Below are 19,831 nucleotides of genomic sequence, written 5' to 3'. Positions count from 1 at the left end.
TGTGACAACTACTGCCCACTCATAAATACCCCTTTTTAGGGAAGGTGATTGAGAGGGTTGCGGCGCAGCAATTGCAAGTACTCTTGGATGAAACAGATTATGTTGACCCATTCCAATCTGGGTTCAGGCCTGGTTACAGGACTGAATTGGCCTTGGTCACCCTGATAGATGACGTTTATCAGGAGAAGGACAGGGGAGTGCAACTTTGTTATTTTTACTTGATCTCTCAGTGGCTTTTGATACCATTCATGAGCTGAGTTGGTAAGATGGGTATTACAGTGATTCCGATCCTATTTCCAGGGTCAGTTTCAGAGAACAGCATTGGGTGATTGTCTTTCGGCCCTCTGACAGTTGTACTGGGAAGTGCCTCAGGGTACCATCTTGTCCCCAATGTTGTTTAACATCTATATGTAGCGTTTGGGAGCGATAATCAAGAGGTTTGGGGTTAATGATACCCAGCTCTGTCTCTGTGTAACATCTGAATCAGGACCAGTGCTTGTGGACTCAATGGGGGGCTGGATGAGGGCCAATAAATTGATTCTGAATCCTAGCAAGATGGAGGTGCTGCGGGTAGGTGGTTCCCGAGTCTGGATAATAAGTCAATTACCTGCCTTGTATGGGGTTGTGCTCCCTCTGAAAGAGCAGACTTCATAGTCTGGGGGTGCTCCTGGATCCATCTTTGTTGCTAGAGGCCCAGGTGACCTCCGTGGCTAGGAGTGCCTTTTAGCAGCTTTGGCTGGTAAGACAGCTGCGGCCATTTTTTTTACCACAATTTCAGAAACCAGACAGCCCATTTTATTTGTTATAAAAGTTGTATTCTAGCTCATCTTGACAGAAAACCCAAGGAAGCTACACCTACAGTATTTAAAGCAATAGGAGTGTAGGAATCTGCCTTATATTGAGGCAGACCAGTATGGCTGACATTGACTGGCAGTATCTCTCCAGGGTTCCAGGCAGGGTTTTTTTTCCAGCCCTATCTGGAGACACCAGGGTTTGAACCTGGAAACATTTGCATGCAATGCATGTGCTCTACTATTGATCTATGGCTCTTCCCCATCTAACAGCAAATCAAAGTACAACTAAATGCAGCTGAAAACAGCAAAAAAAATTGCAGCAGAAAACAGCTGCTTGGACAGGTTCATGCAACCACTTCTGTGCTGGATCCTTGCCATTCTTGGCTAATAAAAGCTAGCAGGGATAGAACAGCCAGCTGGGCCAGGGAAGTGATTAATGCCTCTCTGCGAGAGGGGGTGGCTGCCTGAAAGAGGCGGTAGTGAGACCACTCCTGAAGAGGCCCTCCCTGGACCCAGAAAATCTTAATAATTATAGGCTAATGGCAAATGTTTCATTCCTGGGCAAAGTCCTTGAACGAGTGGTGGGAGGCCAGCTCCAGACACTCTTGGATGAAACCAATTATCTGGATCCATTTCAGTCGGGTTTCAGGCCTGGTTTTGGCACGGAAACAGCCTTGGTCACCCTGTATGATGACCTCTGTCGGGAGAGAGACGGGGAATGTGACTCTGTTGATTCTCAACCTCCAAGTTAGATTACTGCAATGCACTCTACGTGGGGCTGCATTTGAAGACGGTTTGGAAACTGCAGCTTGTGCAAAATGCAGCGGCCAGATTGGTAACAGGGACTAGGTGGTTCGAACATATAAAACCGATTCTGGCCCACTTGCATTGACTGCCTGTATGTTTCCGAGCTCGATTCAAAGTGCTGGTTTTAACCTATAAAGCCTTACACGGCTTGGGACCACAATACCTGATGGAACGCCTCTCCCGATACGAACCCACCCGTACACTACGTTCAAGATCAAAGGCCCTCCTCCGGGTGCCTACTCCAAGGAAAGCTGGGAGGCTAGCAACAAGAGAGAGGGCCTTCTTAGTGGTGGCCCCCAAATTATGGAATGATCTGTCTGACGAGGTGCGCCTTGCACCAACACTGTTATCTTTTTGGCGCCAGGTCAAGACTTTCCTCTTCTCCCAGGCATTTTAGCATGTATTTTTAAATTGTTTTTTTTAAGTGTTTTTAAATTTGTATATTTGTTTTTAATGTTTTTAATTGTAAACCGCCCAGAGAGCTTCTGCTATGGGGCGGTATACAAATGTAATAAATAGCAATAATAATAATAAATAAAATAAAACATTTAAAAATAGAAGCAATTAAAACCAGCAAGAGTTGAAAACAGTAATTAAGAACCCAGACTGTCAACCAAAGGCACAGTCATAAGCCAACAGGAGAACCAGAATCAATTCAGTACTTGAATTGAGCCCAGAAATCAATGGGTAAGTTGTGCAGATCCAATAAGGTTAGAATAATTTGCCCTGACCTGCCAACCCTTGCCAGCAACCCAGCCGCAGTATTCTGCACCAGCTGAAGTTTCTGATTGCTGTTCAAGAGCAGCTCCAGAGAGAGTGCATTGTAATAATCAAGCCTGGAGGTAACGAGTGAGAATTACTGTGGTGAGGTCTAGCCTGTTTGGGAAAGGTCATAGCTAGCAAAGCTGCTGAAGCTTGTAAAGGGCACTGCTATTCACTGCTGCAACCTGAGCTTCTGAAAGCAGTGCCAGATCAAGCATTTACACCTGAACTTTTAGGGTAGGGTGGGAACCCTGTGGCTTTCCCGATGTTGTTGGACTCCATCTCCCATCAGCATGGCCAGTGGTCAGGGATGATAGGAGTTGTAGTCCAACAACACCTGGAGGGCCACAGGTTCTCCAGCCCTATTGTGGGGGGAGTCTGATCTTATCCATAAGCAAGCTTAGCGTTTCTGCTATCTCCCTGCATATGATGTAAATGTGAGATAGAGTTGTGTGTCATCAGCATATGGATCACTCCATAGCCCAAATCTCTGTACATCTTTACCTAGGGGTTTTAGATAGGATAGCTGGTGCAAAGTATGGGAGACAAGATGGAATTCTGTGGGACTCCCTTAGGGTCTGGTCATTAGTCTTCCAGCACAGCTTTCTGAGATCTGTCCTCTAGAAACAAGCAGATACTTAAAAAATGTCTCCCACACCCATTGCCTTAAGGCAACCCTGAAGGATACCATGGTCAATGGTTTTTAATACCACTGAGAAGTCCAAGAGAATCAATAGGATCATACTTCCTTTGTCCATCTCTTGGCACATCTCTGACCATCTGTGGATGACCAAAGTGGCTTCTTTCCCAACTTTGGGCCAAAAATCCAACTGGAAGGAATATCCAGGGGAGCCTGGCACAACAGTACCTCCATGAGGTTATTATTCAGATGCCCAGTTTGTCATTAGGTACATTATATTCTAGCAAAAGATGCCAATTTCTTACCAATCCCTCCTTTTTTAAAATAGATGTCAACCCTCACTTCAGATTCCAAGAACTGAATATGAAGATCCTGAAGTTAGTGGAAGGAATCGCTGGAAGTATTTTGAACGGTGGGAACTGAATAGAGTTAATCACGTTCAGCTTCAAGATAATTGTTACCATGACTAAATAAGCAAGTGTTGCCAAAATACACAGGAAGAACAAATTCTGTCTTTCATTTTGCCAAGGCACCCAAAAAGATATCCCTCCTAGCCTTGGGAGTGTCTTGATCATACAGTTGTATTTCATAGAATCATAGAGTTGGAAAGAGCCTATAAGGCCATTGAGTCCAACCCCCTGCTCAATGCAGGAATCCAAATTAAAGCATACCCGATAGATGGCTCACCAGCTGCCTCTTGAATGCCTCCAGTGTTGAAGAGCCCACCATGTCCCTAGGTAAATGGTTCCATTGCTCTAACAGGAAGTTTTTCCTGATGTTCAGTTGAAATGTGGCTTCCTGTAACTTGAGCCCATTATTCTGTGCCCTGCACTCTGGGACGATTGGGAAGACATCATGGCCCTCCTCTGTGTGGATTTCAAGTACTTGAACAGTTCTATCATATCTCCCCTCAGTCATCTCTTCTCAAGGCTAAACATGCCCAGTTCTTTCAGTCTCTCCTCATAGGGCTTGGTTTATAGTCCTCTGATCATCCTTGCTGCCCTCCTCTGAACCCATTCCAGTTTGCCTGCATCCTTCTTAAAGTGTGGTGTCCAGAACTGGACACAGTATTCAAGATGAGAATATAAAATGAGGGCAGTAAGGCAGGGGTGAGGAACCTTTTTCATCTTAGAGCCACATTTCCTAATGGGCAGCCTTCTGGGGACCACATGCCAGTGGTGGGCAGGGCCAAAGCGCAGAAGCCTTTGTACAGTAAGCCACATACCATACCACATACCTCAACTATTGCCTCATCCCAATCAATCATACCCAATCAATCGCTGTGGTTCTGCAGGAGAGGGTGTCCTGCAGATACTATCCTATCAGATGGTCTGTTCCACATGATGTCAGAATCAGGCCTTTACTGTGGCGGTTCCTTCTGTTTGGAACCCCTTACTGTTATATATCAGATAGGTGCCTTCTCTTTTATCCTTTTGACACCTGCTGAAGAGATTCCTCTCTCAACAAGCCTTCTAAGTGCAGATTTCTATCCCAATTGGTGTCTGTATTGGATTTGAATTGGTTCAATATATGTGTTGTTTTAAATGGTTTGTATATAATTATTTTGTTTTTAAATATGCAGTTGCTGTATGTATGTTTTTATTGTGTTGTATCTCTTGGGAAGTGATTCATAAATGAAATAAATAAAAATAAGTAATACCAGTGAGGAGTGTAGCCTGAGAAGGGGGTATGGCTGGGAAGAGTCCCAAGGGCAGATAGGCCTGGGGGTGCACATTTGGCCCCCAAGCCTGAGGTGCCCCACCCCTGCATTAAGGCATCTTCCTGAATATTTTTAAGCAAAATGTGAAGAATAGTGACTATTGCTTGTGAAATAGCTGAGAAGGGTCAGTTTACAATGGAAAAAGTAGCTAATATGCTTGCCAACAAACATAGAGCTATGCTAAGTGAGGTAATGCTCTGCTTCTTTGTTTCACTGAGTTATCCTAAATACGCATTTCTGTCTTTTCAGACCTTTCATCCCATTTCATAAGCCGATTCCACTAAATGTTGTTTATGCAATGTCAAAGTAAGTAGTGATATGCTAGCCTAGGATGGTTCTGTTATATTTCAGGAGACTGATTTTTATGACACTGAAAAGTCGAAAAGAAGAACCTTTCACCTAAAGGAGAGGGAGGGTGTTTTTATTTATCGATTGATTGATTGATTGAGGAGGATATACACACAGATCTCATGATCCCTATAATGGTCCTATGAACTGCATATATTTAAGGTGGGTTAAAACTTGCTATCCAGTTTTGCAGGTCCATTATGAAGCTAGGAAACAATTTTCTGCAGATGGCGGGGGGTTGGTGGATGGGGGCTGTACTTACTTTATTCACTGCTGTGAAGGCCTTTATTGCTGTTATAGTTTCAGGTCGCACTTCCTGAAAAAGCAATAGTGGCACATCCAAAGCAGTTCACACTATATTATTTATGACTATAAAAGTTGTATAGCAAACATAAATACAATTGGGCTCAAACTGATTGTGAGCATGGTGTAGTGATAAGTGTGTGGGACAATGACCATGGAAATCTGGGTTCAAATCCCTGCTAGGTCATCAAGCAAACCAGGTAATCTTATGCCACACTGCAGCTGCCATCTTCTCTAACTACTGGCTATTTTTGCCAGGGCTGAAGGGAGCTGCAGTCCAGAACATCTGGAGGGCATCAGGTTGGGGAAAGCGTCCTCATTCAGACTTACCTACCTCACAGGATTGTTGTGAGGATAAAAGAAGAGCATTTGTACTTTAGCAATATAAAGATATAATAAACCAACCAATCAAAATTATAATCTGAGGTAACTATAATCTAAATTTAAGTTTATGTGGGTGAAAACATTTGGAAAGATATTGTTTGGCTGTCATTTGCCTTTTAGGCCAGAGCCATACACACACAAAGTAATGTCCAGGGACCAACCAGCCTCTCTCATCTCACGGACTGTGGGTACACAGACAGATTACCGGGATGGTGAAGCTCAGACGGATCCTTATAGCCCTGAATATGTGGTGCCTCCGGGGTCAATACCTGAGTTACTGACCCTTGCCACACTGACTTGGGGTGAGTTGAATATTGCTGATTATATAAGGGATCTTTCTGTCATGCATGAAGGAGAGAGACAATATTATGTATTGTTGTGCCCCATCCCAGTCTCTGAGCGGTGCGAGACTTTTAGGGGTTCCTGCACTTACCCAGGGTTTGGTTTCCTTGGAAAGGTCAGTGGAGACTGTGGTGTCTTATAAGATATATGGTTTTTGTTTACACACATTCCAACCTGAGCTTAAGATGGAAAGGTTCACAGCATTAACAGTCCAATAGATCTTGCTTTTCCATCAGGTTTGTAGGGAGGCACCCCAAAGCCATGGTGCAGAAAGGCTCTCTGTGTGTATCCCCAGTTCCCAGCTTGTTTCAGACTAGACTAAAAACACAAGCCACTCTTTGGCTCCAAGACGCAGGTGGGGAGGGTCTCTCCCCTGAAACGAGTTCCAATAGCTCCCTTTGGACATGCATATTGACCAATAACATTAACTCACAGGCTAGCTTAACAAAGGAAACTAGTCTGACCAGCAGAGCGGGTTTCTTGCTTGCATATCCCAACTTCAGAGTCAGAATCACAGGCTTGAAGAGGACACAAAGAAATCATCTATCTCATCCCTTAATCCCATAACACTACCCCTTCCCTGACAAAGATCTGTCCCAGACCTGCAAACAAACCACAGAATAACGGCTTTTCCTGTAGAGAAATACTGTAACAGTTACAGGTTAATGACATTGAAACATACATAATCAAAAACATAGTAATAGCACAGTCATATTTCCTCAAACACAAATACAAAAACAGTCCATTCCTTTCCAGCATGTTTTCAGTTAACTACTCTCTCTTTAGGCTTCCTCTTCTTTCTTGGCGCTCCCAGCCACAGTTCTGCATTATATATTAACATCACAGCTTCGGTACTGGAGCTCCTTTGTCCCACCTTGGGCCACTGTAGCACAGCAGTCCTCAGAAACACATTTTCCCTTTGTTCTCCGAAACTGTTGCACACACACACAATCTTAACAGGCATGGTATAACAAATCTTAAACATCAAAACCTTACTGCATAAAGCTAGCAGAATAATTCATTAAAAATCATTAAGCAGTTTCCATAACCACTAATATCCAAAAAGCGTATCAAAAGCATTTCAAGGCAATATCAACTCCATCTGGAAGAATTCCTACAGAAAATCAGTACACAACCCCATTAGCACAATCCCCACCCCCAAACCATGCAGTTGGCCGCATGGCCCTTGGTTTCCAGTCCAAGCTGATCTCTTTGCTCCATGAAGGATCTTGGGACACCTCTCCAGGAGCACACCTGTTTTCTCATCAGCATTCAGCAGACCATAGCCATTTTTCTCCCACTCTCTGTCCTGAAAAAAGTCTTTAAGCCAGTCCACTTCATCTCCTGCCCCAAACCGGAAATCAGAATCTAGCCGCAAGTCTTTATCTAGGGGCATCTTCTTCAGGATTAGCTGGTCTAGCCTACCCAGGGTGGCAGAAAGAAATCTTCCTCTTGTTCACCCTCACCATCTCCAGGTTAAATCATGGGCCAAACAGAGGCAGGTAACCCTCCCATGGTCTCTTGCCCTCCAAAATCATGGGACCCTGGGTGACCCTTGCTGCTGGAGCTTGCTCAGGGTATGCACCCACCACAGAAGCTCGATAACACCCTCTTAGGCCATCTCTGGGCACCCAAGGGGCAAAGTCACGTGGGGATTTCATCCCACCCATTTATCCAGGCACTGAGGGCTCCTCTTGGACTTTCACTCCCACCTCAGACCTCTTCTGCACTTTTCCTTGCACAGCCACTTCTCCAGGCACTGGCAGCTCCACACGCACACATGACTCCTCCTGCACTTTCTCTTCCACAGCTGGCACACGTGGGGTGAAGAAATCTATCAACAGCTGCTCTTCTCCAGCCTCTAGTTCACCTTTCTCAAAGGCCTTTCCTTCCTCCTGCACTACTTGTTCAACAGCAGGCGCACCTGGAGCAGAGAAATCTATCAGCAGCATCTCTTCTCCAGCCAGTACTCCAAGGCATCCTCCTCTTCATTTTTCAGTCTGTTCTCCTCCAATTTTGGGGGCTTTACTTCCAGTTTTCTGGCATATTCCCCACTGGCAGGCTCCTGGGAAATCAAGGCCTCTTATTTTCCTGCCACTGACTGCAACTCCTCACAGTCCGAGCCCTCCAGCTGTCCATCCACTTCCTGGGTCTCTTTAGCCACCCCAGTCTGGGTGCTCTACAGCTGGTTCACTCTCAACCTCTTGTAGTCAGGTTGGACTCTCACTTCCTCGCATGGGGCCTCCTTTTCTCTTCCAAGATGCTTTCTGGGGGGCCCAGCTGGTGATGGAGCTTCAGTAGGGAAGCCTCTATTTTCTCTTCAGCTGCTCCAGCTGCTGTTAGCTCTGTTCCCTTTGCTGCTGGTCATCTTGGAGCTCCTGTGCCTTTGCTGCTCAAGCATCAATTTAATCTGCCCCAGGAGTGTTGCTATTCCTCCCTCCATTTTGACTCAGGCACACTTTGCTCCCAATACTTCCTCCAGAAAATTCAGTCCCACTTCTTATACCAGTATTGTGTGTCAGCCCAATCTCCAAGTTGTGCGAGACTTCCAGGGGTTCCTGTGCTTATCCAGGGTTTGGCTTCCTTGGAAAGAAGGTCAGCGGAGACTATGGTGTCTTATAGGATATATGGTTTTTATTTACACACATTCCAACCTGAACTTAAGATGGAGGGATTCACAGCATTAACAGGCCAATAGATTTTGCTTTTCCATCAGGCTTATAGGAAGGCACCCCAAAGCCATGGTGCAGAAAGCAGACCTCTCCATGTGTCTCTCTGGTTCCCAGCTTGTTTCAGACTAGACTAAAAACACAGGATGGGGAGGAGGCCTCTCCCCTGAAAAGAGTTTCAATAGCTCCCTTTGGATATGCAGATTGACCATTCAATGTCCATTAACTTATGGGCTAGCTTAGCAAAGGAAACTAGTCTGACCAGTAGAATGGGTTTCTTGTTTGCATATCCTAACTTCAGATACAAGATCACAGGTTTGAACGGGACACAAAGAAATAATCTATCTCATCCCTCAATCCCATAACAGTATGTTAGGGGATGGTTTTGTTCCTGTGTTGCTGTATCTTTGGTTTTCATAGAAGAAATGAACTCAGTTCCCAGGTCTATTACCAGAGCATTTGAGTTGGTTCTAAGTTGCTGAGTCGGGGTCAGTAGATTTTTAGCAGTTTCAACAATGCAGGAAAATTTGTACATTGATTTAACTTCTTAGCAATTTCAGGTTTCTCTTTCCTGCCTGTGCTAGTGGCTAATGGAATAAAATTCTTTGTCCTACTGATTTCAGTAGAACTTAAGCGCTACTAATTTCAATCGGATCAGAGCCACGGTATTGCGCCATGGAGGAAAGTTCCTCCCAATGTTTTTGTTATTATTTCTTATGTTAATTTATATGCCACTTTCCCATAATTATACTCAAAGCAGTAGACAGAAACAGTAGGTGACACATCAATACGTAGATAAACATTAAGTAAGAACAGTCAGAAAAAATATCCATATCTAATTTCAAACCCTTCACTAACAACACCAGATCACGAAATACATCAGTAGCAGAAATATACATGAACATATTACAACGTAAACCAATTGAATAGCCGCCCATGAATAAATATTTCCAGGGCAGCTTACAACAAAACAATATTAAAAATGCAACATATAATAATAAAAAAGAACAATAAAAGACAGCAGAACAGTAACAACCTTCTTTACATCAGAGACAGCATAAAACAATTTGCAGCTCAAATTTAAAACATTTTAATTTCATTTAAAAGCCTGAGTGGACAACAGGTCTTCACCTGGAGCAGTACAGAAAGCCTGCAAGTGCACTAATCTCAATCAACATTAAAGCAGCAGAAAAGATGTTCACAGCTTCATTCGCCTCAACTATTTGCAAGTAATGGCTAGGCAGCCCATCCCTTTTATTGGTCAAATTTTGCAGGGGGAACCTGAGTCTTCACATGGTTACTCTAATGAGAGTCTTTGCAGATCTCATTTTTAAAACAAGCTGTCTTTGGGAGCTTGAAGTATTTGTGTTCCTCATGCTTCAGCTTAGATAGGTTTTTGCCTTGCACTTTCTAGCAACTTTCATAAATATAAACTGTACACTTTTATTGTTTCTTGCCCTTTGAAGGTCGGGGCCTTCCAGCAACCCAGGCAGAAGTGGAGGTGATTGAACGAGCCCGAGAGAAACGTGCCTGGGAGGCAACCCTTCCACCACTGAATGATGCTACACAAATTGCAAAAAGGAGGAGGATGATGGAGGAAATGGAGAGGAAAGAGTGGGCCTTCCGGGAAGAAGAAATAGAAGAGTAGGTGCTTAATTTTCCCTTCCTATGTTCTTACCCCCTTGTCACAAAGGAATCTCTAGTCAGGTTCAGAACAAGCCAGCTTCAAACCATGGGTTATGAAGCTGGCTTGTGTAATTAATGATCTCTGCTTTGCACTTTGCAAGCCAAGATTAGGATAAAGTGAAACTCAGTTCTGGTGAAGTCCTTCTCCTGGCCATGTGGGGGGAGTTCCATTTCACGTACATAGTACTTAGCCATGGTTTTCCATTATGTGCTAATGCAGTCTATGAACCAAGTGACATGGAACTCACCAGCCGTGTGTTTGGTGACCCCACCTTATGTTTCTGCAGCCTCAGGCAGGCAGAAAGAACAAGGTTTTGTTCAGACTTTGGTGGGCCACCTGGGTGGACCAATGGACACTTTGCAGTGATTCTGGACTTAGATGTAATCTGCAGTTCAGCCTAAAACTGGCCTGGGATCCTTTTTAGTCAAGGAGTACATTCCTTTGGGGAAAGTGGTTGGGGGTTGGTAGGTGGAGCTGCAGCCAAAACCAAAAGTGGATGTGAATACCCACTTTCTCTCTCTCTGCGCCACCCTTGCTCCTCTCTCCCTCTCTCCAGTGCTTTGCAAAAGTAATGGATCCCCTGCTCGATGCTCTCCTGTTTCTGAATTACTATTTGTTCTGTATCAGATGAAAGAAATTGCCCTATCGAGGACACCGTTACCTTACCATTGGTAACAGAACAAACTTAGAATGTACTATCTGGAAATCCCTGCCTATTAACCTTAGGCAGGCCCCCTCCTTGTGCTTTTTCTAGATGCCTGCTAAAAGTGTTTTGTTTCGACAGGCCTTTCTGGACATGGAAACAAGTTATATATACACCTGTTTTTAAATTTTGCTGGTTTTATTTATATATGGATAATTGTTTTAAATTGTTCTATGTACATCACTTAGATATTACGATTAATCGGTTTATACATTCTTCTAAATAACATTTTTTAAAAAGAGAGCAGTGGTGTTTGGGATCTGTTGGACACTCTTCTTTTTGCTCTTCTTTTCTTGAAGATTGCAAGAAGTTAGACTAGAACTTTTAAAGGCCCTTCTGAGGAATCGGGACGAGAACCGCAATGAACTGAATGTCAGTCGCTTAGATGCTCACTGGTTTAACCTCATGAAGGAAAAAGAAGAAAAAGGGGAAAAAATTCAACATGAATGTATAAAAGGTAATGGAAGAGAAAATCTACATCAGTATCTCCTTTCCCAAACGATGGAAACTCTTTTTTGATCAAGACATGCGTAAGTTCTGTTGTTTTTGACAAAGGCAACTGTGGGCCACTGTGATTCCATGGGAAACTGTTTTACCTGAAGTTCAGTCTTAGACTTAGAGGCCTCCATAGTTACGTATTTAGATTTCCTTTTAGAAATGCATTGTGTCTGAAATTCCTTTTCAGCAATTAGAAGACTAATAGCCAAGGGGAAAAATGTGGAAAGAAAATTGGAGAGAAGAAATGTCATCAAAGACTACACTGAATATGATTCACAGCCTTACGCTCCTCTATCAAGAATTGGTTACTTTCCAGACAACAATGCAGATCGTTACATAGTGAAGAACCCCTTTCTCAACACCTACGAAGGTATGGCACGCTAAAGAAATCTTCTAGCCCCTTTATTCCTTTCTTGGACTCATGTGAGCTACAGTGGATATGCAGAGCTCATGTCCATGTGGACTTCTCCTTTCTGTTCAGTGGAACGTCAACGTCATGTGCTCTGTTGGAAACTCTGTGCCTGATAAGGCCGCATTGGATCAAGGTGATTAATTCTCTAACATCACAACTGAAAACTCTCTCTCTCCCCCCCCCCCAATGCTTCCATTCTACCTTTCTTAGGATTACTTCAGCTGGAGGCATCTCTTCCTGACTCTGTCACTAATTCCCGAACTCAAGCTCCAAAACCCAGGAGCACCACCACTAAGGATGGGTTTACTAAACGGTCTGCTAGACTAGAAAAGGAACTGGCACAGGTTTACCAGGTATTCTGCTCCATGTGAGGCCATTTCAACTCTTCCTGCCTGAAATCTATCTCATTCCTTGCTTTCTGAATACCAGATTTAGGCCATCCTAGGCAAGAAAACTGTGGGCTAAGGAAAACCATGCCAGATATTTTTAGAATTTCCAGGCTTGTATTTAATCGTTACTGCTCTTTTTTTGCCTTCATTTCCTCTTGTTCTCCCCAGTCTCCCCCCATTATCCCATTCCTTTCCAGCAGATTGAGAAAATACATGAAATGACAAGTGCCAATGTAACACACAAACCAGATATTCTGATCTTCTACAGTCTTCTACATCTGCAGCTTTTTTTTTCTTTTCGGTAAAAAATGTGTATGGTAAATTAGAGGAGTGAAATGGTGATGAGATACTGTTTAGGCCACTTAGGCAGGCCTGGTTCCTAAGATATTACTAACCTCCTTTCCAGATATTGCAAGACAAGAAGAATCAAATTAAGGAGCCTCATAAGCCACTTCGTTTCCTTCAGAAGATATCAAAGTCCTTTGGTCGTCCCCCCACTCCAACATTGGAAGTACCTTCACTAGTAGGTGGAATGTTTCTGACTCTTTGTCAGGCCTTGGCCTATCTCCAAGTTCAGAAAGGCAATAAATGGACATAGTGGCAGGCGGACAAGAAACTAAGGTCAGAGGCAAGGGTGCAATTAGAGCCAGGTAGAAGGTCAAGTTCCAAGGCCGTAGAGAGTTGAAGGAGCCAGAAGCAAGGACACAATTTGAGGAGGAGGTGGTGGTGGTCAGGAAAAGAAAGCAGGAAAGTAGGCGGAGTCCTCAGGCTTAAGATAAGTTGCTCAGACTCATAAGCTTGCTTGATTTTTTAAAAAAAGCACACAAAACAGCCCGGATACATGCTGTCAAGCTCTGCGTGGGAATGCATGGAAGCGATCATGCCAAACATGCACACAGAAAAATCAGATCCTAACCATCTTTGTGATATAAGCCCCCTGTCTGGAAGCACCCTTAGTGTACATTTCTGCTCTAAAAATCAGAGTACCTCAGTCTCCATTGCCATGCCCGACCTCAGCTTCCCAGGAAACAATTTCACTCTTCCACTCCCAGGTCCCTTCTCTCCTATCACATATGACTTCTTTTTACATGTGCCTTCCAAAGGCTTCCTCCTAAGCTATTTGGATTTATTGGAGAATCGATATAGCATGATAATCAGAGCAACCTATTGGCATTAAGCCTATTGAAAACAGCAAGAACTTTAGCGTTGAGAGGATGTTTCTGATGCCTGCATCTATGTTGGAATATTTTTTTCAGTTTTCTTTTTAAGATGCTTTGTTTTTAAGATGTTTTATAGAAGGCTTTAGTGTTTTTCGCTTGTTGCCCCCCCCCCCCGGCTCCTTCTGGAAGAAATTACATTTAAAAATAAATAAATGTCTGTAAATATCAGCAGAGAGATTGCCTTAGCGGCTAATCTTCACAGTTTTCTAGTGTTCACTTTTATTTTGAAGTCAAGAAGAAGGTGTTGCTGGGCTTTTGGTTTCTGGTTGCTGCTGCTGTCTGAAATGGTTATTTGGTTATCTTTATGGTGCTTTGTTTTGTTGATTTTATTTTATGTTGTTGATCATATTGCTCTGCAATTTGGGAATATTTGATTAAAAGGCAGACTGTTTAAATATTTGATTGAAACTCTACTTTGTGGATCATCAAAACTATTTTTTGTTTCAATAAATAACGTTTCCTTTGTGGAATTTGGCTAGAAGTTTTATTTCTTCAGTGGCCTCCGATTTCTTTACTTATTGTTGGCTGATATGTGGCCTAATCTATAAACCAGCTAGGCTGGTATATAGGGATTAATGTCAATAAATTAAATGTGAGCTGTTTTCTTAGAAATCTAGGTAATATTATAGTTTGTTCAGCAGTGTCTTGTCCTGAATGCCTTCCTACAATAAATCAAGTGGCTATGACAAATTCTTTTGTTGTCTTTTACAGGTAGATGAAGAGAGAGAACTAGCCGTGATCACATTGCAGAAATTAATCCGAGGCAGAGCTATCCAGAACATGGTATTCTCTGACTTTTTGTCAATAGCATCCAACAGTCTAGTGGCAGATCCTATCTGTGCTTGGATGGTGTTCTACTTCCCTCCCTCAGCTGCACATATGACATAGTTTGTGCCAGCAGCAATATATCTCCTCTGCCTCACCCCATAAACAATATGCCTTTTAAACTCTGTTTCCAACTCCCCCCTACGCACAATGATATTTTTTCATATACCCACAGAAGGATTTTTATTTATTTTTTCTTTAGAAGAGAAAGGTGTTGGGCAAGTACAAGAAGCTTGGGAAACAGGAAAAGTTGGAGGCTATGAGGTGGGTGGCTGCGCTTGGAATAGAGCAGGGCTAGATTCTTAATAAATACAAAAATAAGGCTGCAGTTCTAAGGTGGTGGTGGTGAAATCTTAAGGGAGTTACCTGCTTTCCGTTTCTTTTTATTTTTTTGGAAGGATCAGATTTCTTCCCTCAGATAAGATGTGGCTTCTTTGGGCTAGATTTGAGTGCATGCGAAACTCATTAAGTGGTTGCTTTGCTGGGCTTTTTGGAAAATGAAACCCCCGGTCTCTCATAACTAACTGTCTGAGATGCACTTAACTTGGTTACTAGGGGATACCTAGTAGGCTGGTATTGATTTGAGTTCATTCTTTGTCCACAAGCCACTGCTTTTACTGATTCTTTTTTTCCCACTTCGGAAAAAATATTGATATTAATTTTGATATTTTAAAGAAGATACTGATATTTTTTAAGGAAATATTGACATTTGGAAAGGAGATACCAATAAACTGAAGGAAATATCGATAAAAATATCAGTATTAATACCAATATTTTAGACACAGATTTTTTTAAAAAAAAATCCATCTCCAAAAATAGCCACAGAAAATCACTACATAAAAATCTAATCTGCAACGATAGCAAATAAGCAAATTAATGGAAAATTAGATACCAAATCCAAATTGGGCAGAATTCTAGCACATCCGTACTAGGGGGTGGTTCATTAAGAACAGAAGAAGAGCCTGCTGGATCAGGCCAGTGGCCCATCTAGTCCAGCATCCTGTTCTCACAGTGGCCAACCAGATGTCTATGGGAAACCAGCAAGGAGGACCTGAGCGCAACCGCACCCTTCCCACTTGTGATTCCCAGCAACCAGTATTCAGAGGCTGATTACCTCTGACAGTGTTGGTAGAACCTATCCATTGTGGCTAATGGCCATTGATAGCCTTATCCTCCATGAATTTGTCTGATCCTCTTTTAAAGCCATCCAGGTTGTTGGCCATCACTGCCTCCCTCTTGTGGGAGCGAATTGAATGAATGAATGAATGTTTATTTCGGTCCATGACCAGCAAGCAAAATAAATACATACAAAAAACATAAAACACACGTTTCCAAATCCGTAAAATACATATTAAAATGGTAAGAACAGGGATTAAAATGATTAGACCAAGCTCTTTCCATGGGCCATGGCCACAACACCGAATCTAGATACCATATCAGTAATGAATGGGTCACGATCCTCAAGTAGAGCGTGGAAGGAATTTTCTTCTAATATTCTAGCTCTTTTAAGAAGACACGGGGCAATAAACAAAGTACGTAAATCAGAGTAAAGGGCACAGTGTAATAATACATGTTCAATGGTTTCCACCGCACCAGAATTACAAATACAAAATCGTTCTGAATAAGGCACTCTCTTGTACCACCCTTCCAATAAGGCTGAGGGGAGTACATTATATCTTGCTAGAGTAAATGCCTTTCTATACTTAGGGATACACAGATTAGATAAATAGCCCGCCGAAGTAGGTACATTTACACTGACCCAAGTATTAGGGAAAGCTGCCAAATGAGCCAGATTATTTTGAAGTTCAATATCCCTAATACGTTGTGAAATAAGGTCTTTAGCCTTGAAGTACCCGAGATGTAATACTGCTGCCTGAGAAAAACCAAGTGACTGGAGTTTGGAGATCACCACAAGTTTCCATCTAGATTGGTAAGTATCGATGAGAGTTAGCGGAGCAAGTCCCACAGGAGAAAAAGTTAATTTTAGCCACAAATTCAACCTCTGGACCCAAGCCCTAGACTCAATCAGCAGGGTGTCTACTTCCCGGCGGAGAGCAACATTTGGAACACAGCTTGGAAGACCTAAAATGGTCCTGATAAATTTAGATTGGACATATTCCAGAGGGGCATAATTACCCTGGGAACATAGCTGGGTGCCATGAAGAAGCTGGGACACCACTCTAGCGTTGAACACCATCATAGCTGAGGGAATATGTTGGCCCCCATTAGTTTATACTTTTGAAGAAGTACTTTCTTTTGTCTGTCCTGAATCTTCCAACATTCATCTTTCATGGATCTCCATGAATTATTGTGTTATGAGAGATGGGGGGGAAATTTATCTATCCACTTTCTCCATACCATGTATAATTTTATACACTTCTTTCATGTTGCTTCTTACTCTCCTTTTCTCTAAACTAAAAAGCCCTAAATGTTGCATCCTTTCCTCAGAGGGACCTTTTCCGCCTCTGCAGTATCCTTTGTGAGGTGAGGTGACCAGCACGATATTCCAAGTGCAGTTGCACCATAGATTGGTATAACAGTATAATATCGGCAGTATTATTTCCAGTTCCTTTCCTAATGATTCTTAGCATGGAAGTTGCCTTTTTAACAGATGGGTCAGCATCTTCATGTAGTTGTCCACTGTGACCCTAAGGTCTCTTTCCACATCTCTCACTGCCACTTGACGCTTCATGAGTGTATATGTGAAATTTAGACATTTTTTTGCCTCAGTGTAAGTTAGAACTTGCTTATATTTAATTGCATTTTGTTGCCCATTCACCCAGTTTTGAGAGATCCTTTTGCAGCTCTTTGCAATCCCTTTTTGTTTTAACCACCCAGTATAATTTGGTATAATCAGCAAACTTGGCTGCCTCACTGCTCACCCCATCCCTAGCCTGTTTATGAACAAGTCACAAAGCACATGTTCCAATGCTGATTCTTGGGAGGCTCCACTTTCAAAATCCCTTCATTGGGACAACTGTCCGTTTATTCCTACGTTCTGCCACCTGTTTCTTAACCAGTTACTTATCCACAAGAAGATCTCTCCTCTTATTCCATGGCTCCTAAGTTTACTCAGAAGCCTTTGGTGAGGTACCTTGTCAAAAGCTTTTTGAAGGTCATGTTTACTCAGAAGTAAATTCCATTATGCCCAGTGGGATTACTCACAGATAAGTGCTTTTAGGACTGCGGCTTTATTTCGTTTGGCCCAAAAGATACGTGCTAAAGTGAAGCTAACACCAGTTCTGTTTCTCCATGCTTTGCTTAAATAGCAGTCCTCATTGTTTTAGGAATTGGAGGCAAGATACTTTCACTATTGAAAGGTAGAAAATTTATTCCTTTTATCCTAAACCAGAGGGTAGGGGTGACTCATCTCACTTTGAAAATGGAAATGGACTGCCTTCAACTCGATCCTGACTTATGGTGACCCCATGAATAGGGTTTTCATGGTAAGCGGTATTCAGAGGTGGCTTACCATTGCCTTCCTCTGAGGCTGAGAGGCAGTGACTGGCCCAAGGATCTCCCAGGTTGCAGTCCAACACTCTAACCACTACCGATACCAAAAAATTGTCACAGTTTTCGAGTTGCTAATAGATTCACAATCATGTTGTTACAGACCTAACAGCTTAGAAAAAGGTAGCCTGTAGCCCCACGTCACATTCCAAAGATATTTCCATATTGTACCAAATCATACGTACTAGGATTGATCTAACTCCACCAGCATATGTTTCAATCTGAAGATGAATTTGGGGAGTTAACTGAAGTTGGACAGTTAGGGAAAACCTCTACATTTGATGATATGTACACTTCTGCAGAAAATCCAACACATCTTGGTATAGCGTGCCTGCGTAAAGTTCATGAGCAATATAGCATTAGTTATTGGAAACAATGTGGAGAAATCAAGACTTTCTTGCATTGTTGATGGGAGTGCCTGGTAGCTCAGACAATCTGGGACCAACTTTTTTATGATTTGCGGAAATATTTTACATTGCCCAATTGATAAAGACTGCCAGCATGCTTTTGCACAATATAGAACCCGTTCAGCCCCTATCTGCACAAAAGGATCTCCTTTTTTGTTTGTTTCTCAGCCAATATCAGGCTCCCCACCCCACTTTTTTGGAACGGATAAACAAGGGTGTGGGAATTAACTTCAATTAACTTGTTAAATATGAGAGGCTAACATGAAAAGCAAGTACGATTCCTTTTCCAATATATGGTTTCCTATTTTAAAACACATTGAGACTCTGAAGGGGAAATAGAACACTCCCCAGCAATTTAGGTGTTTTTCCCTGTTTTGACAAGCCTTGTCCGGTTTTCTACGTATGTAGCTTCCTGGCTGCTGTACCTTTTTAAATTATTCTCTTATATGAGAGTAGGCTGCTGTATTTATCTTTTATTTACATTTTGGTTGCTCTATGATCTATAGTCAGTTGTTATATAAAAGCATATGAAAAGTTTTTTAAAAAATAATAAGAATAGAGTTTGTTGGAAAAGAACATTCAGTGTAGTTGTATCTTCATTCATTCATTTCCTTTAACTTCCTGACTTTAAAAAACAGATGTTTGAAGGGAAGGAAAAGCGACTGGAACTGATCCGGGAGTTGCGTACCACTCATGCGCTTCAGGAGGATGGGCAGCTGTTGAAGAAGGCTGAGAAGCAAGTGACACTGGCCTTGCAGAGGCAGCGAGATTTGCATGAACACAAGGTGTGGCTATAAAGATAGAGGCAATTCACCACTATCTCATTTAAAGTCTTTTTATCTTCTACAAAAATATGTGTAACGGAAGCTTAGGGTGGAAGATCCGAGGACTTACAAGGTAGTTACACAGAGTAGCTAGATGGCTGGGTTTGGACATGCATTCCATTACCACCCCAGCCAATCATTGTAATACTTTAGGTAAGTCAATACGTATTTATCACAGTACTACATCTGCAAAGTATGATTTTCATGAGAGTGAACGAGGCGAAGGCTTGTGAAATGGTAAAGACGCTAAAAGCACAATACCAAAAGAAAACAGTGTTGTGCCCTGGAATCTTCAAGGACCTGAAGTAAATGCTTCTAAGCATATGAAGAAAACCCTTCACCACTAAATCACATTGATGTTTGACATTTTTACATAATAAAAGGACCACAAAACGCATTTTTAATAATATCTCATGTTTCTTCCTTACCCAGGAGTAGGTAAGTGATTTGTGGCTCCCAGGTAGCCTCAATCCAGGGGCTACCTCCCTTTTTACAATATAAACCCTGGTGCTTGTGCATCCTGGCATTCAGATGCTGCAGGTGTGCTGACAACACAAGGAAGAGCTGAAGCTGGCTGACTGAGCTGT

At 42.5% G+C, this 19,831-nt stretch overlaps 2 protein-coding genes across 2 annotated transcripts in view; one reads left to right on the top strand and one right to left on the bottom strand.

Annotated features, from left to right (window-relative positions):
• The window catches only part of CFAP91 (cilia and flagella associated protein 91), a 45,318-nt gene that overhangs the window by 10,545 nt on the left and 14,942 nt on the right, over nucleotides 1-19,831 (top strand). The window contains exons 4-13 of the mRNA XM_061638543.1: nucleotides 3,332-3,415; nucleotides 4,973-5,029; nucleotides 5,879-6,060; nucleotides 10,236-10,413; nucleotides 11,459-11,616; nucleotides 11,845-12,027; nucleotides 12,280-12,422; nucleotides 12,865-12,985; nucleotides 14,394-14,461; nucleotides 19,059-19,205. Of these exons, the coding sequence (XP_061494527.1) occupies nucleotides 3,332-3,415; nucleotides 4,973-5,029; nucleotides 5,879-6,060; nucleotides 10,236-10,413; nucleotides 11,459-11,616; nucleotides 11,845-12,027; nucleotides 12,280-12,422; nucleotides 12,865-12,985; nucleotides 14,394-14,461; nucleotides 19,059-19,205 (1,321 nt within the window). The remainder of the gene's footprint in view (nucleotides 1-3,331; nucleotides 3,416-4,972; nucleotides 5,030-5,878; nucleotides 6,061-10,235; nucleotides 10,414-11,458; nucleotides 11,617-11,844; nucleotides 12,028-12,279; nucleotides 12,423-12,864; nucleotides 12,986-14,393; nucleotides 14,462-19,058; nucleotides 19,206-19,831) is intronic.
• Nucleotides 11,336-19,831, bottom strand: part of GSK3B (glycogen synthase kinase 3 beta) — a 223,585-nt gene continuing 215,089 nt past the window's right edge. The window contains exon 12 of the mRNA XM_061638617.1: nucleotides 11,336-11,561. Within this exon, the coding sequence (XP_061494601.1) occupies nucleotides 11,557-11,561 (5 nt within the window). The 3' untranslated portion in view covers nucleotides 11,336-11,556. The remainder of the gene's footprint in view (nucleotides 11,562-19,831) is intronic.

The sequence above is a fragment of the Rhineura floridana genome, chromosome 1 (genome assembly GCF_030035675.1).
Source record: "Rhineura floridana isolate rRhiFlo1 chromosome 1, rRhiFlo1.hap2, whole genome shotgun sequence".
In the NCBI taxonomy this organism is placed as follows: Eukaryota; Metazoa; Chordata; class Lepidosauria; order Squamata; family Rhineuridae; genus Rhineura; species Rhineura floridana.
Note: the sequence above shows the minus strand (reverse complement) of the source record. Positions and strands in the feature narration are given on the sequence as shown.